This window comes from Prionailurus bengalensis, chromosome C1 (assembly GCF_016509475.1).
Source record: "Prionailurus bengalensis isolate Pbe53 chromosome C1, Fcat_Pben_1.1_paternal_pri, whole genome shotgun sequence".
NCBI classification, from domain to species: Eukaryota; Metazoa; Chordata; class Mammalia; order Carnivora; family Felidae; genus Prionailurus; species Prionailurus bengalensis.
Genome location: NC_057345.1, coordinates 61,867,945 through 61,883,404, shown reverse-complemented (window position 1 = coordinate 61,883,404; position 15,460 = coordinate 61,867,945). Strand labels below are relative to the sequence as shown.

The 15,460-nt window shown below is 34.3% G+C and overlaps 1 protein-coding gene across 1 annotated transcript in view; it reads left to right on the top strand.

Moving 5' to 3' along the window:
* LRRIQ3 (leucine rich repeats and IQ motif containing 3) overlaps window positions 1–13,110 on the top strand; it is a 221,685-nt gene extending 208,575 nt beyond the window's left edge. Inside the window, exons 7-8 of the mRNA XM_043575276.1 lie at window positions 2,546–3,275; window positions 12,792–13,110. Of these exons, the coding sequence (XP_043431211.1) occupies window positions 2,546–3,275; window positions 12,792–12,948 (887 nt within the window). The 3' untranslated portion in view covers window positions 12,949–13,110. The remainder of the gene's footprint in view (window positions 1–2,545; window positions 3,276–12,791) is intronic.
* The last annotated feature ends 2,350 nt before the right edge of the window (window positions 13,111–15,460 follow it).

Here is a 15,460-nt window from a genome sequence, read left to right as displayed (position 1 = left end):
GTTTCTTGAGCCATCACTGTCTTCATTTTTTGAAGATTCTAGCTCATAGTAGGTAGTACCAACATATTTATTCATCTTAGTCAAGTTGAGCTTTTCACCTACAAAACTATAATTAAAGAAGCTGAACTTACTTAGTGAGGTGATTTTTAGATCACACCCAAGGATGAGGCTGGTTGTTAGGAGAACCAACCACATGGTTAGAGGTTTGGAAATTTTAGTCCCAACCCTCAACCTCTGGAAAGAGGAGAGGGGAGGGAGATCAAATTCAATCCTCAATGGCCAATGATTGAATCAACCATGCCTATGTAATGAAGCCTTCATAAAAACTCCAAAGGACTGGGTTCTGAGAGCTTCCATGTTGGTGAACACGTGGAGATTTGTACAGTGATGTGCTTGGAGAAGGAGCATGGAAGCTTTGTGCCCTTTCCCCATACCTTCTCCTGTGTATCTCTTCTGTTTGGCTGCTGGTGAGCTGTTACATCCTTTTACCATAAACCAATAATATAGTAAGTAAAATGTTTCTCTGAATTCTTTGAGCCACTCTAGCAAATTGAACCCAGAGGAGGTTCGTGGAACCTCCAATCTATAGCCAGTTGGTCAGAAGCACGGGTGATAACCTGGACTTATTGGCATCTGAAGATGATAGGGATTCTTTTAGGACTGAACCTTTAATCTGTGGGATGTGATCCTGTCTCCAGGTAGATGTTGTCGTATTTGAGTTGAATTTCAGGACACCCAGTTGGTGTTGGAACATATTTTGATGGTATGGGGGGAAAAATCCCAATCCCCCATATGAATTGAAATTAATAACCAGAACTTTAATTTATTACTTTGTATTTTCTATCCCTGGTCTTTTATTCTTGGCCAGCTTTCTCATGCCAGGATTTATATATAAAATGAAATAACACAAGAGAGTACTTTTTCTAGGTAGTTGCTCAGACCATACCCTATTTACTTTACAACTGAAATTCTGGATTTTGTCCCTTTGTATCTAGTGCCTTGCTTTGGACCCAAACTTTTTTTCTTTTAATTAAAACAATTTTCTTTGAAATATTTATGAATTTTTGAGAGAGACAGAGAGAGAGAGAGAGAGAGAGAGAGAGAGAGAGAGAGAGACAGAGCATGAGTGGGGGAGGGGCAGAGAGAGAGGGAGACACAGAATTCTAAGCAGGCTCCAGGCTCTGAACTGTCAGCATAGAGCGCAACTTGGGGCTCGAACTCACAAACCGTAAGATCATGACCTGAGCCAAAGTCAGAGTCTCAACTGACTGAGCCACCCAGGCTCCCCTGGATGACTTTGTATTCTGGTGAATTACCTTTTTTATTTGCTAGACTTGATTTTCTACTTCATTTTCGCCTCTGCTTCCTTTTCTGATGTTGACGTTCTTATGGCCTCTAATGAAAATCATGCCTATTTGCTTCTTCCCTACTGCCTGCCTAGACCACAGGTCCTACCTTCTTTATGATCACCTCAACTTCCGTAAAACCTCCACCATCAGATTTGCATTTGACATATAAAGACTTTAAGAGAATTTTCTATTAGAAAAACTAAAATCTTTGTAGACTATGGTTAGTAGAGATGTAATTTTAGTAGAGGGAATTAGTCAAATATGGAAAACGTCTTTTTTCTAAGACTAATAAGCATAACTTTTTTCTAACCTGTATTTGCCACCTGATACTGAATTCATAAATAGGTTTGTCAGAAAATAAATATGTGAACAATAATGTGATTCAAGCTATTATATTAGTTAGGTTGGCTATAATAACAAATAGATCCAGAAATATATATTGACTCAAACATAATTGCCATTTATTTCTAGTTTATATGAGTCCAAATTTGACTAATCCTGGCCAGTGAGTAGTTTTTCAAGCAGTGATCCTGGGAGCCAGGGACTTTCCACCTTGTAGATTCACCATCTTCTAGGGCCTTATTCTTATCTCTGTACAGTGAGTCAGAAAAAGAAAGAAAATATAGAAAAGATATATTTGTTTCTTAATAGCCTTGAGCTGGAAATGACACATATCACTTCTGCCCACATTTCACTGTAGAGGACTTAGTCTCATCACCACACATAATACCAAAGGAGGCTGAGGGAGTCATGTGTCAAATATAAGAAAAAGCAATGTTAATGGCCGCTATTAGTCCCACCAGAATTAAGACAAATATGGTAAAATGGATTACAAATTCCTTTGCAATATGAGATAATAAATATATCTAAAAATAATATGCATGGTGAAGTACTAAATGTAAGATAAGATACTGCTATTGAGTTATTGCAAGTTAAGTAATTGTGAGAGATAATGTAGGAAATATAGGAATCAGTGCATTTTTATGTTAAATGGTTTCAATAGTGATTTCCCTCTCCAAAATCACTATTAAAACACAAGTTTAAAAAGAACATCAGTAAGGAAAAATGTTTCTTAATAAAGCCAATGACAGGTTCTTGTCAACTTTATTAATGTAGCTTTCAAAATAATAGGGACAGAAAATAAACTGTGCTTAGCACTTACATATTGTATTATATTTGTCTTCCCTGTGGTGTAGGTCAGAAGGAATCTGAAGATGAAACTGAAGGTGAAGAATTGGATGCCAGCTTTAGGATATCAGTGTTCAAACTACCCATACATACTTCAGGTTCACTCAAGTATGCTGCATTATTGAAAGAAAAGGAGCAAGATTATTTTCCTACATATGTCCAGCCATTTTCTACCACTCATCAAAAACCAGAAATTACAAAAAAGGACATGCTGTTGAAGGGTAATGTAAGAAAAGAGTTTTTTACAACACACAGAACTGGTATAAAACTCCGAACACTTTGTGATATTGATAAATGTTATTCCGAACAAAAGAAGCAGGAAAGCCATAAAAAAAAAATAACAGCTGTAACTCTGGCACAAGTTGCCCAGGAAAGAGTTAGCTTAGCTGTTCAAGAAAACTTAAATAAGAAAAAAAATGCTGCACAAAAACTAATTGCAAAAGATAATGAGACAATTCGGAATGGTTTACAACAACTTTGGCAGGACAGATTCAATTACCTTGAAAAAGCTAAAGAGAGGAGAGCTCGGTTTCTGAGAGAAAAAAAACAAAAGGCTGAAGACCGTTTATTAATTCAAAACATAAGTAATGAGCGCACTCTTTTATGCAAAGGAATGATTAAAATGGACAGATTGAGGAAGAATCAGGCTGTCTTACAAGAGAAAAGTCTGATTGTTCAGCAAAGACTAGAAATGGAAAAATATCAAAAGAATTTACTTAAACAAATGAAGGAAATTAGGTAAGTACAGTCTTGATAATATAGAAACTTTTTAAGTCCATTACATGTGAATATTGCATACTAAGTGCTGAGATCTAATAAACAGTACTTTGTTTACAACATGCTATATTCTCTTTGAAAAAATAGAAACTACAACAAAGATGAGACAATAAAACGACTGTATCCTGTATCTCATCCCACCTCCACCCTTATCCGGTAAAACCTGCTTCTCAAACAATGGTTTTTCTTATCATAAATGGCATCATCATTAGCCTCTTGACAGTGCTAGAAATCTCAGTGTCTTTTACAACTCAGTCTGTCTCATCACCAATATCCAGTATGTTTCCTTAATCATTTTTCTGCTAAAGGGAGTCTCAAACTGATCTTTTTAGATCCCGCTTTTCCCATTCTAATGCACACTGTCATAATCACTCTAAGAATTCACCTTTTATCCTTCCAGGTGAAAGTTCCATCTCCATTCTCCAGACTTCCTTTCCTCAACCCATAGCGGTTCTCCAGCCTACAAGCCTCAACTGTCTTTAAAATTTAGTTCTGATCTTTTGTTTTTGTTTTGGCTCCCTCCCTCTCTAGCCTTTTTTTATTATTTTTTCTTTTTCCCTTTTTTTCTTTTTTTTTTCTTTTTCTTTTTAAAAACTGAGAACAAACTGAGAGTTGATGGGGGGTGGGAGGGAGGGGAGGGCGAGTGATGGGTATTGAGGAGGGCATCTGTTGGGATGAGCACTGGGTGTTGTATGGAAACCAATTTGACAATAAATTTCATATTTAAAAAAATTAGTTCTGATCATGTTACTTCCTACTTGTGTATATTGACACCTTGCAATTGTCCACAGTATAAAATCTAATCTAAGTGGCATTTCAGACATCATGCTTTGTTCCAGTTTATCCAGACTCATCTCACTAAATTTTTTGCCATAGCTTCCTCTCTCTTCCCCTAACAGCACTCTGGATTTGCTCCTGATAGATTAAATTATTCTCTACTCCCTACTCAGATTTGGAGTTTCTTATTCCAGTGACCTTACTAATACTATCCCCTTTTTCTTCAAATATGCACTCTGAAAGGGTACTACCAGCCCACAATGCTAGTGCTATCTACATATCATTATGCAACACAAGCCTCTATGTTATTATGCAAATTAGAATGCTTTGGAGTGCTCAGATTGGTGAGGATAAAATACTTGTTCTTGTTTCTCCAGGGAGACAACATCACTAGTGGCTGATGCTTGCTGAGTGTGGCTGTGTTTCGCCCCTATTTGTTCCCATCATGCAGTGTATGAACTGTACAACCACTGACAAAATTCATCCTTTTATTATTCATCCTTTAGTAACCAACTGAAATAGTATCTTCACTTTTAACCCTTCCCCAACTGCTCTTCCAGTCTGAATTAATCCTTTTCATTTGGCAGTTATTTCATAACACTTTATTTAAATCTCAGTTATAGCAGTTATCCCAAGACAGCCTATATCAGGTTAGCTTGTAAAGTCCTTTATAAGATAATTTGGTCTATCTTTCCATATCAGTATCTACTACAATGCTTAGCTTCCAAAATTATTGCATAATTATTTATTGAAGAAAATAGGTAAAAAAAAATTTGAAACCCAGTTTTTAAATTAGTAATAGTTGTATGTAAGTCCATTTAAGTCATATACTAGAGCCTGTGGGGCATGGCAAATTTTACCATACCTACACCAGTAGCTTAAGTATTAAGTACACTTATTAATACTTAAGCCATTGCAATGAGAAATAATGCATATTTTTTTTCAAAATGCTTGTATAGTGAAGATATGTAGCCAGAATTATTAAATATATACGAAAAATATAATTAACCAAGTTTTGAGAATAGCTTCACTAGCTATTAAAATACATATCTAAGAACAAGTTCTTATTTCATGATAATAAATTTTTCGTACACATTTTTTTCTTTCTCTCTGTGATCATTGGCATTTCTACTGAGGAATACTTACGTTCAGTTAGAATTATTCACATGGTAATTCACTTTCAGCTGTTGAAGATGTCAGGTGATGTGGGGACATAAAGATTATTTGGCCCCAAGAAACTGAAAATCTAGGTGGGAGATAAGTCATCAGGCAATAAGACTGCCAGAGTTAAATAATAATACAAACAATAATATAAAAACTATCAAAGGACAAAATTAAAATTTCCAGTTAAATGGTAGGTAATAAATAGATGAGAGTAATCTAAGATACCTTCAAAGAGAGGGCATGACTAAACATCAAAGTGTTAATTCATTTCAGTTCTTCCCTACACTCATACAAAAATTAATAACATATTCTTGATCCTCTAAGAACCCACAGTTCGATGGCAAATATAAGCGTATATTTGAATCATTACAAAACATAGAAGTAGGAAAATTACAACTGTGAATTTGAATTTGGAAAAGAAGAAAGCTGAGAGGAAATTATTATTGGCAGAATGGATGAGCAAAATTGGAGAGCTCAGAATAGGAAATGTGGGGGGAGAGGAAGGATGTAGTGAATACTGTTCTACTTACAGCAGAGGTTTATGAAGGAGAGTAGTTGAAAGTATAATTGCTTAAGACACATTAAATTGGATTAGAAATGGCCTGTAAAGCTCGGTGGATAGTCACATGTCAAAGACCATTAGGAATACTACCAGGAAAAAAAATTGCATTTTAAACATGCATTTTACCACAGACCTTGCTTTTTAAGAAATGCCATAGAACACTAATTCTCAGAATACATTTTGGACAAAGAAGTCTCAAACAAATGCAAAATTTTTTAAAATTGTTTCATGATGATTTTGTGCAAAGGCTCTGAAAATTAGTATTGATTCAAAATATATTAAGCTATATTTAGTAAATTTAAGCTATATTAATTTTCAAAGGATCTTTTTGTTGAGGTATAATTAGCATATATCATTCTATTAGTTTCAGGTGTACACCATGTTTTAATAGTTGTATATATTGCAAAATAATCACACTAAATCTAGTTAACATCTGTCACCACACATAATTACAATTGTTTTTCTTGTGATGAGAACTTTTAAGATTAATTTTTCAGCAACTTTTAAATATGCAATACAAGTATTATTAACTATAGTCACCATGCTGTACATTACATAACATAACTTAACTTATTTTATAACTAGAAGTTTGTACCTTTTGACCCCTTATGTTTTACCCACTCCCCATCCCCTACCTCTGGCAAGCACCAATGTGTTCTCTATATCTGTGAGCGCTGTTTGTTTGCTTGTTTAGATTCCACATATAGGTGAGATCATGTAATATTTGTCTTTCTGACTTATTTTACTTAGTATAGTGTCCTCAAGTCCATCCATGTTGTTGCAAATAGCAATATTTCCTTCTTTTTATGGATGAATAATATTCCATTGTATATATACCACATCTTCTTTACAAAGGATATTTTTTTAGAATGTAAAACTGTTACTCAAATATAAAATAAACACATCAAAGATTTTATTTAACTCATTAAAGAACCAGTAAGATGTTATAACCAGTTCAAATGACAGTTCTAAGAGCGTGTATATGTAGAGGCAATCAGGAATGCCACAATAAATTTAGTCATTATCCACTGGCAATAATCAATTATAACTCCATTGGACAAAATTCACTTATACTTTATAGACAAGAATCATCTGTATTACTCATAGTTTTATTCAACTTATAAAGTTGTAAAATAGATCAAAGAGATTGAAAGGTACAGATAACTCTGAAGGGTGCACCAGACAGCATTCCCAGTAATTTTTGTTTTTTTACTCTTTCAAAGTCTTTCACACAATTTCATCTGATATTAGATTGAAGCTTATCAGTCACAGTTTTATCCTGGTGACATTTTAACTGTCCTAACAATGTAAATACATATGTTTAAGGCTTGTCTAGAAATACTTAGAGATCCATATAGCTGCTTATTTCATCTACATATAAAAAAAATATTATTGAAGTATAGTTTACATACAAAGCCATATTAGTTTCAGGTATACAGCATAATGATTTGACAATTCTATAAATTACTCACTGCTCACCACCTTAAATGTAGTTACCTTTTGGGGCGCCTGGGTGGCGCAGTCGGTTAAGCGTCCGACTTCAGCCAGGTCACGATCTCACGGTCCGTGAGTTCGAGCCCCGCATCGGGCTCTGGGCTGATGGCTCAGAGCCTGGAGCCTGTTTCCGATTCTGTGTCTCCCTCTCTCTCTGCCCCTCCCCCGTTCATGCTCTGTCTCTGTCTCAAAAATAAATAAATATTTAAAAAAAAAAAATGTAGTTACCTTTTGTCATCATATAACATTATTACAATAGTATTGACTGTATTCCTGATGCTGTATTTTTCATCTCTGTGTTGCCAGAGGGAAGGTCGGTTGGGGGAGGGGTGAAATAAGTGAAAGGGATTGAAAGGTACAACTTCCAGTTATAAAATAAATAAATCATTTACGGTTTTAACTGCCATAATTAAAAACTATGGGGTGTCTGGGTGGCTCAGCAAGTTAAACATCAGACTCTTGATTTCAGCTCAGGTCATGACCTCACAGTTCATGATTTGGAGCCCTGCTTTGAGCTCTGTGCTGGCAGACAGTCTGAGATTCTTTCCCTCTCCTTCTCTCTTTGACCCTCACCCGCTCGTGTTCTCTCTCTCTCTTTCTCCCCTCTCTTTTTCCCTCTCTCTAAATAAATAAATAAAATTTAAAAATAGTTTGTACTAGATAGGAGTATAACTAGCCTTTTCCTAGTTATAAGCACTTTTTGAACTATTACTGAGGTTCTTTACATACCTTTTTAGGTATGAAAAATATTTCGTATTTTTCTCTTCCAAAATTTAAAAACATTTTCCTTAATGTATACTCTGTGTGTGTGTGTGTGTGTGTGTGTGTGTGTGTGTGTGTGATTTTTGGAAATTTTTATAATTTAATAAAAAATATATTTTGGAAAGAGAATGAAAACTAGTATGTCAAAATACAAACCTAGTACAAATCAGTGTTACAGAAATTCAATCAGCTTAGTTTTATCAGAGTAAATTGAATGTCTGGCCATCATTAATTTGTAGAGGATACAGAGTCAAATGAGCTTCCTAATGTATCTTAACTGAATTATCTTCTCTTGCAAGCTGCTGCAAAGATATTATCCTTATCCTTAAAAACATACAGGAATAAGGCAATGTTCTGGTTATGTAGGTAATATGTCCTAAAAGGCATTACTGAGTTTTATTATAAATGTTTCCAAGTGAAGATTTTGTATCAACATGCAGAAAAGAGCTGTGAGTCAAAAAGTAAAATCTTTCTAGAGACTTTCTAGAGCGGTTTTTTGGCTCTTTTTCTCTTGGTTGACTCTTCACTAGTGTATCAAACCACTTGACCTAAAAGCATTTTGATGAATCTCAATAACTGGTAAAGTCATTACTGAGAATGCAGTTTCTGATCCTGCTGTGGAATGAGGATGAATGAAAAAAGAAAGCGAAACCATACAGCTCTAGTTTAGAAAGTTGATAAAATGCCCCCAAGGGTATTTAAGAGTGAATAAAAAAGAGACATTGAAATGAAAAAATTTATTATATATCAGGTAAAAGCTGGTCATGAGCTTTCTAAAATATTCTTGTTCACACTCTGAAAAAGTGATGATACTGTTCAGGACAGAACAACAGGGTCCAGTAGAGTATCAATTAGCATGGAAGACCTGGCACATAAGGTACTATCTAATTGCATCATCTTTTCCTTGTCCTTCGTTTGGTCATCAGTTTACCTCCTAGACTCTCTTCATTCACTGTGTGTTTATATTCTGGTTTGTAAGGCTTTTCACCATCCAACTTCAGCTATAATCACAGTGAACTTCCAAATTCATAAGAACAAACCTCCCAGTTGCCTGACAAACATTTTTGGATTTCAATAACCTGTAAACTCATTTCCATAGACATGTAAAAGCCTCCTTGTCACTTGGAACTGCCTGACCTCTTAAATTTTAACTTCTCGTATACTTGTTTGTGGGTAATTCTGTCTTTTCAATTCTTTTCTTCTGTTACTTTCACTACACGCTTGTTCAAATATATTGTGACACTCAGCCCTCAAATAAACTTCCTTATAGACTTCTTTTCTTTTCATTTTTGGTGTATCATCCAGAGTTCATATCAGTTATTCTTTTCTCCATTTCATTCAGTTTCTCTGAAGTCCTTTCATTGCCTCCACAATGTTAACCACCCCAACTGCCACCTTGGAATAATCCAACTATCTTTACTTCTTGCATTCAGTTAAAATGGCTGAAAGAGATTACTAATTTGTAGATTTACACTAATATTAATTATATGGCCTCCAACTTGAGCTGCTTCTTCAGTTGCTTACTATTTTTCCTTTTACTCACAAAAGTACATACATGGCAACAAGAACTTTGCATATGTAATTAAGAGTACTAATTCATCAACCTTTAAATAGAGAAATTATCCTATATTATGCAGGTGGGTCCAGTGCATCACATGAGACTTCACATGCAGGGACAAAAAAGAAAGAGAGATTCAGAGTAGAAGGATTTGATACGATATTGCTGACTTGAAGCTGGAGGGGGTTATGTGGAAAAGTGAGAAGGAAATGAATTCTGACAACAACCAACAATTTTGGAAAGAGGACCTCACAATCTGGATCAGAACCACAGCCCTGGCTGACACCTTGATTTCAGCCTTGTGAGAACCGAAGCAGAAAACCTAGATGATGATCCATGCTGTGCCTGGACTTTTGATCCATGAAAACCATGAGATAATAAAATGGTGGTTGTTGTCAGCCAATACATTTATGGTAATGTGTTATACAGCAGTAGGAAAATCCAAACTCTTTGTTGTTCCTTCCCCAAGTTTGCTTTGGTTAGTCTAGGACCTTTGCATTGCCATATAATTCAAATTTTAATAAATTCAAAATACCTAAATTTAATACATTTAAAATAAATTTTAATCTAAATTTAATCTTCTATATACTTAAGACAAATTTAAATGTTAATTTCTACGCAAAAGACTCTTGACATATTAATTGGGATTGCATTGAATCTATAGATAAATTTGGGGAGAATTGACATCATGATAATATTGTTTCCCAGTCCTTGAAATGGTAGAACTTAACATTAATTTAGATCATTTTTACTTTTTTCAGCAATATTTTATTATTTTCAGGCATAAGCCTTGTACATCTTTTTAAAAAATATTTTTAGGTTTATTTATTTTTGAGAGAGAGAGAGTGCATGAGCAGGGGGAGGGGCAGAGAGAGAGGAAGACTCCGAAGCAGGCTCTGGGCTCTAAGCTGTCTGCACAGAGCCAGAGGTGGGGCCCTGAACTCAGTAACCGTTAGATCACGACCTGAGCCGAAGTCAGATGCTTAACCCACTGAGCCACCCAGGTGCCCCCCCATCTTGTATATCTTTTGTTAAACTTACATCTAAGTGTTTGTTTGTTTTTATTTTTTTGATGCTATTGTAAATAGAATTCTTTCTTAGTTTTGCTTTCCAATTGTTTGATCCTGGTATATATAAATATAATAGGTCATTATGTTTCTCTTACTCTTCAGTGCTTTTTAATAGTTTTTGTTTTGTTTTGTTTTGTTACATTTTGTCCATAGTTTATAATTGTTATCTGTTTAATACATTTATTATACTTAACTACTACTATTAATTACATTTGCAAGGTCTCTTTTGCCATGACTTCTACTCTGCTACTTGTCCAGACATAGCTACTCTCCAGAGATCCAAACTCAAAATAGTTATAGCTATTTTCATGGAGTATTAAATGCAGGCATTCCTCTAAGGATTTTAAATGTATTTGCTCATTTACTTCTTACTAAACCGTATGAGTTAGTCTGTCCCTTTTTAAAGATGAAGAAAATGATTCAGATAGAGTTAAAATAATTTGCCCCAAATCACACAATCAATAAGCTGCAGATCTGGATCCCAATCCCAAGCAGAATAGCTTTACTACCTTTCTCTTAAACCATAAGCCATTCCTTCTCGCTCTTGGTCATTACCACATCGATAGCCACGCTCCTTAAACATAACGTTACCAAAAGAGAATTCCAATCTTTCTCTTCATCTGGCTGTTCTTCCTGTGTTTCCTATGCTGACGAATACCACTAATATCTATCCAATAAAAGGAGTTATTAAGTATCAGTGCACCTGGATGGCTCAGTCAGTTAAGAATCTGACTTTGGCAGGTCATGATCTCACAGTCTATGAGTTCTAGCCCCGCATAGGGCCTTGTGCTGACAGCTTAGAGCCTGAATCTTGCTTCAGATTCTATGTCTCCCTATGTCTGCCCCTTCCTTGCTCGTGCTCTGTCTCTCTCCAAAAATAAATAAACATTGGGGTGCCTAGATGGCTCAGTCAGTTAAGCGTCCAACTTCATTTCAGCTCAGATCATGATCTCGCAGTTTGTGAGTTTGAGCCCCGCGTTAGTCTCCTGCTGACAGCTCAGAGCCTGGAGCTTGCTTCAGATTCTGTGTCTTCCTCTCTATCTGCCCTTCCCCTGCTCACACTCTGTCTCTCTCTCTCAAAAATAAACATTTTAAAAAATTAAAAATAAATAAATAAATAAATAAATAAATAAACATTAAAATTTTTACAAAAAGGAATTCTTAAATGTCACACACTGTTATAAGGATTTTATATGTATTAACTCATTTAGTCTTTTACTAACCCCCATGAATTGGATATCCCCCTTTTAAAAACGAAGAAATTGAGGCAAAAAGAACTTAAATAACTTGTGCAAAAATCACATAGTCAATAAGGCAGACTTTGTAGACTTTTGCCTTTCTTCTCGTCAAGTCCAGATTCTGAGTATATCTGAATACAAATGAAGGGTTCCATGATCTGCTTGCTCTAAGTCTGTTTTCTCCAGGCTTATCTGTTCCACTGTTCTCTTTCCCAGAACTTCATGACCCAGAAATTAGAATGTTGTCACTTCTCAGAGCATGCCAAGCTATGCTCTCATCTTTGCCTTTATTTTCGCTGTTTGTGCTATCTAAACAAATATATGTGAACAAAATGTTCTTCCCTTTTACTTTCTGCCTGAAAAGTGGAATACCATCTGAATGATATCACTTAAACTGAATTACCTCTAAAGACCCTATCTCCAAATACAGAAACATTCTAAGGTACAAGAGTTTAGGACTTCAACATGAATTTGGGGGTTGGAAATGGGGACACAATTCAGTCCATAATGGAGTCCTAGAAGAAGCTTGGATTTAGTGAGCCTTCAGTAAAAGTTTTGCAAATCAGAGCATAGTCTGATTTCGATGCTTTTTTGGGAATCTATACCAGGGCTTATGGGAATTATGTTACAGCCAAGAGAAATCTTAGAAACATTAGCCTGATATGCATATTATTGAATAAATTATGGATATTATTGATATAATAAAATTTTATGAAATAAGTGGAGTTCTAATTTTTTCCCATTTGTATATGTCTATTTTAAAGGCATCTACTTTTATATTAACACCCTGAATAAATGTTATACTTTTAGTCATTTAAAAATATCTCATTCTATTACTTTTTTTCCTCTTAGGGCTCAAGAAACATATAAAAAACACTGTGAAGAAAAATTTGTTATTGATATGATTATCTTTCAAAAAGCATGTGAAAGATTTCAAGATGCTAAAACAAAAGTTGCGCTTGTGAGAAAGAATTTAGTCTTTAAAGTTCCCAATGGAACAACAAAATGAACCAATGCCATGCCACATCTGTGGTCACTTTGAATTATGGCTATTATATTTAGTTAAAGGACTTTGAAATAATACTATTAAAGAAGAAATACTGTATGTAACAAGATGTATTTGTATATAAATCTTCTAAAAATATACAGAATAAAGCATTTCTCTTCTTGATCATAATTTGATTTAAATCAAGTTAACTTGACACCCCCAAAGGTGCCTTATATATCCAGATGTCCAAGGAACAATTAAAACTTATTTCATTAATTGCAGGAAATAGTGCAAAGGCATTACTTATATTGTTTCATATCCCAAGGATAGAAATCCTAAAGCTATTTTCAGTTTCTCTGGCATAGTAATTTCTGCCCCAGCTGCTGACTTTTATTAAGACACTGTGTACTTTCATTAGTTTCATTACCTACTTTCACATATTTAATTATATCTTCTTTATTTTGTTAAAACAGTATCTGAATTTTTTTACTTCAAAATAAAAGTTTCACCATTATATAAGTGATTCACATTCTTATAATAATTTAAAAAATATAAAATATAAAGGGAAATTAAACATTCTTTTTGGTTTTCTTAGAGATTGTAAGATTTTTGTACATTTACTTGATGTATTTGCCTTTTGCATATATTTGAGAGAAGAAAGGAGAGACAGAGACAAAAGACACATAGTTATATAATTGTGTTTATAAAGTATACAGAACTAGTATATATATATATATATATATATATATATATATATATATATTAATTTTAAGCCTAATGTATATTCAGGTATAAAATTAGAAAAAATAGAGATATAAGAAGATAAAAAATCTTTTGTAAAATTTAAGTTAATTTTCAATAGTTTTTCATTTTTCTAGAAAAATAAATGCCTCAGATTTATTTTGGCATTCTCACTTAATACAATGTAGCTAATGCCATTTAAATATCTCTTTAATACTTGGGGCGCCTGGGTGGCTCAGTAGGTTGGGCATCCAACTTCACCTCAGGTCATGATCTCGTGGTCCGTGAGTTCGAGACCCGCGTCGGGCTCTGTGCTGACAGCTCAGAGCCTGGAGCCTGTTTCAGATTGTGTCTCCCTCTCTCTCTGACCTTTCCCCATTCATGCTCTGTCTCTCTCTGTCTCAAAAGTGAATAAACGTTAAAAAAAAATTTAAACATCTCTTTAATTATATATGCAAATTTTTAAGTGTTTATTTTTAAAATTCTCTTATTAGTCTATGGTAAATTTGCAAATATTAAGTATTTTACAACAGCAGTTATTCACTTGTGCTTCTATGCTGGACTGCCAAAAAATGCTTATACTATTTTCCTAATTTTGGTAAAATAATACCTGTCTATTTAATTCCATGGCACCAGCTCTCACTTTTCCTGTTAATTTGCAGATAACTAATGAGTAATTCATATTGATATTTCTAATTATTCTTCAAAAAGAACAAAGGTAGATACTGTGAGGTGGTAAAAAGCATGACAGATATAGGTTCCCATGACAAGTTAGATAATCTCTCTGCTACCCCAGTTTTCCATTCTGTACTTGGAAACAATACTTATCTTTGGGGGATTTAATGAAAAGAACAATCCATGTCATATAATATTATTATGAGACTTCAATGAGAAGAAAACACATAACGCAACACAATGCCTTACACATAGTATGCACTTAATAAAGGTAAATGTGTAGTAATGGAGACAGAAGTCTTTTCTGTGTAATTACAGGAGGATTTGTCACCTTTTTATGTAAGAGTTGAGAGACAAATGCCATTAAGAAATAGTAGAAATTTTTTGCATGATATATTTGAATATAATGTATACATTCAATCAGTAAAATTTGTTGAATGTTGACCTTCCTTTATTTTCCCATTTCATATTTATCTTTTATAACCTTTATCACTCAATAATATCCTTGATCATTTCTATCTATCCACCTGTGAGCTTCTTGAAGAAAAAAACTTTTTATACTCATCTCTGTGTTTCTATTACTTTGTACTAAGGCAGATATTGTATTACACACAATGTTTTGTTTTGTTTTTTATCTCTTTTTCTATTTAAGCTCTGTCCCAGGTCAATCTAATGACCTTTATTGCCACTAACTGTTTTGAAGAATGAAAAATCTCTATCTCTAAGTTATATCTTTAAGTATACAGTATGCCTCCTATATTTCCAAAAGCATGCTAGGCTTGGAAGACCTAAAATATTTTTTTAAATCTTACACTAAAGTGGAATTCACTGTGTTTTTTATTTACTATTTCCTCCCTCCTCAATCTTGTTTCTTTTTCTATATTCCCAAACGTCCATAGATTCATTACCATCTAAATGGTTTTCCATATTAAAAGTTTAGAAGATATTTTTTATTGCTTTCTCTTACCCCAGTACATCTTATGAAATATGAAACCCTATAAATTCTATTTGCAGAAGGTCTCTGTGTCAGGGACTGTCTGGCTTTTCACCAAACCTATTTTCTGTTTCTCTAGGACACAGTCTATATTTCCCAGCCTCCCTTGCACAGTTAATTGGA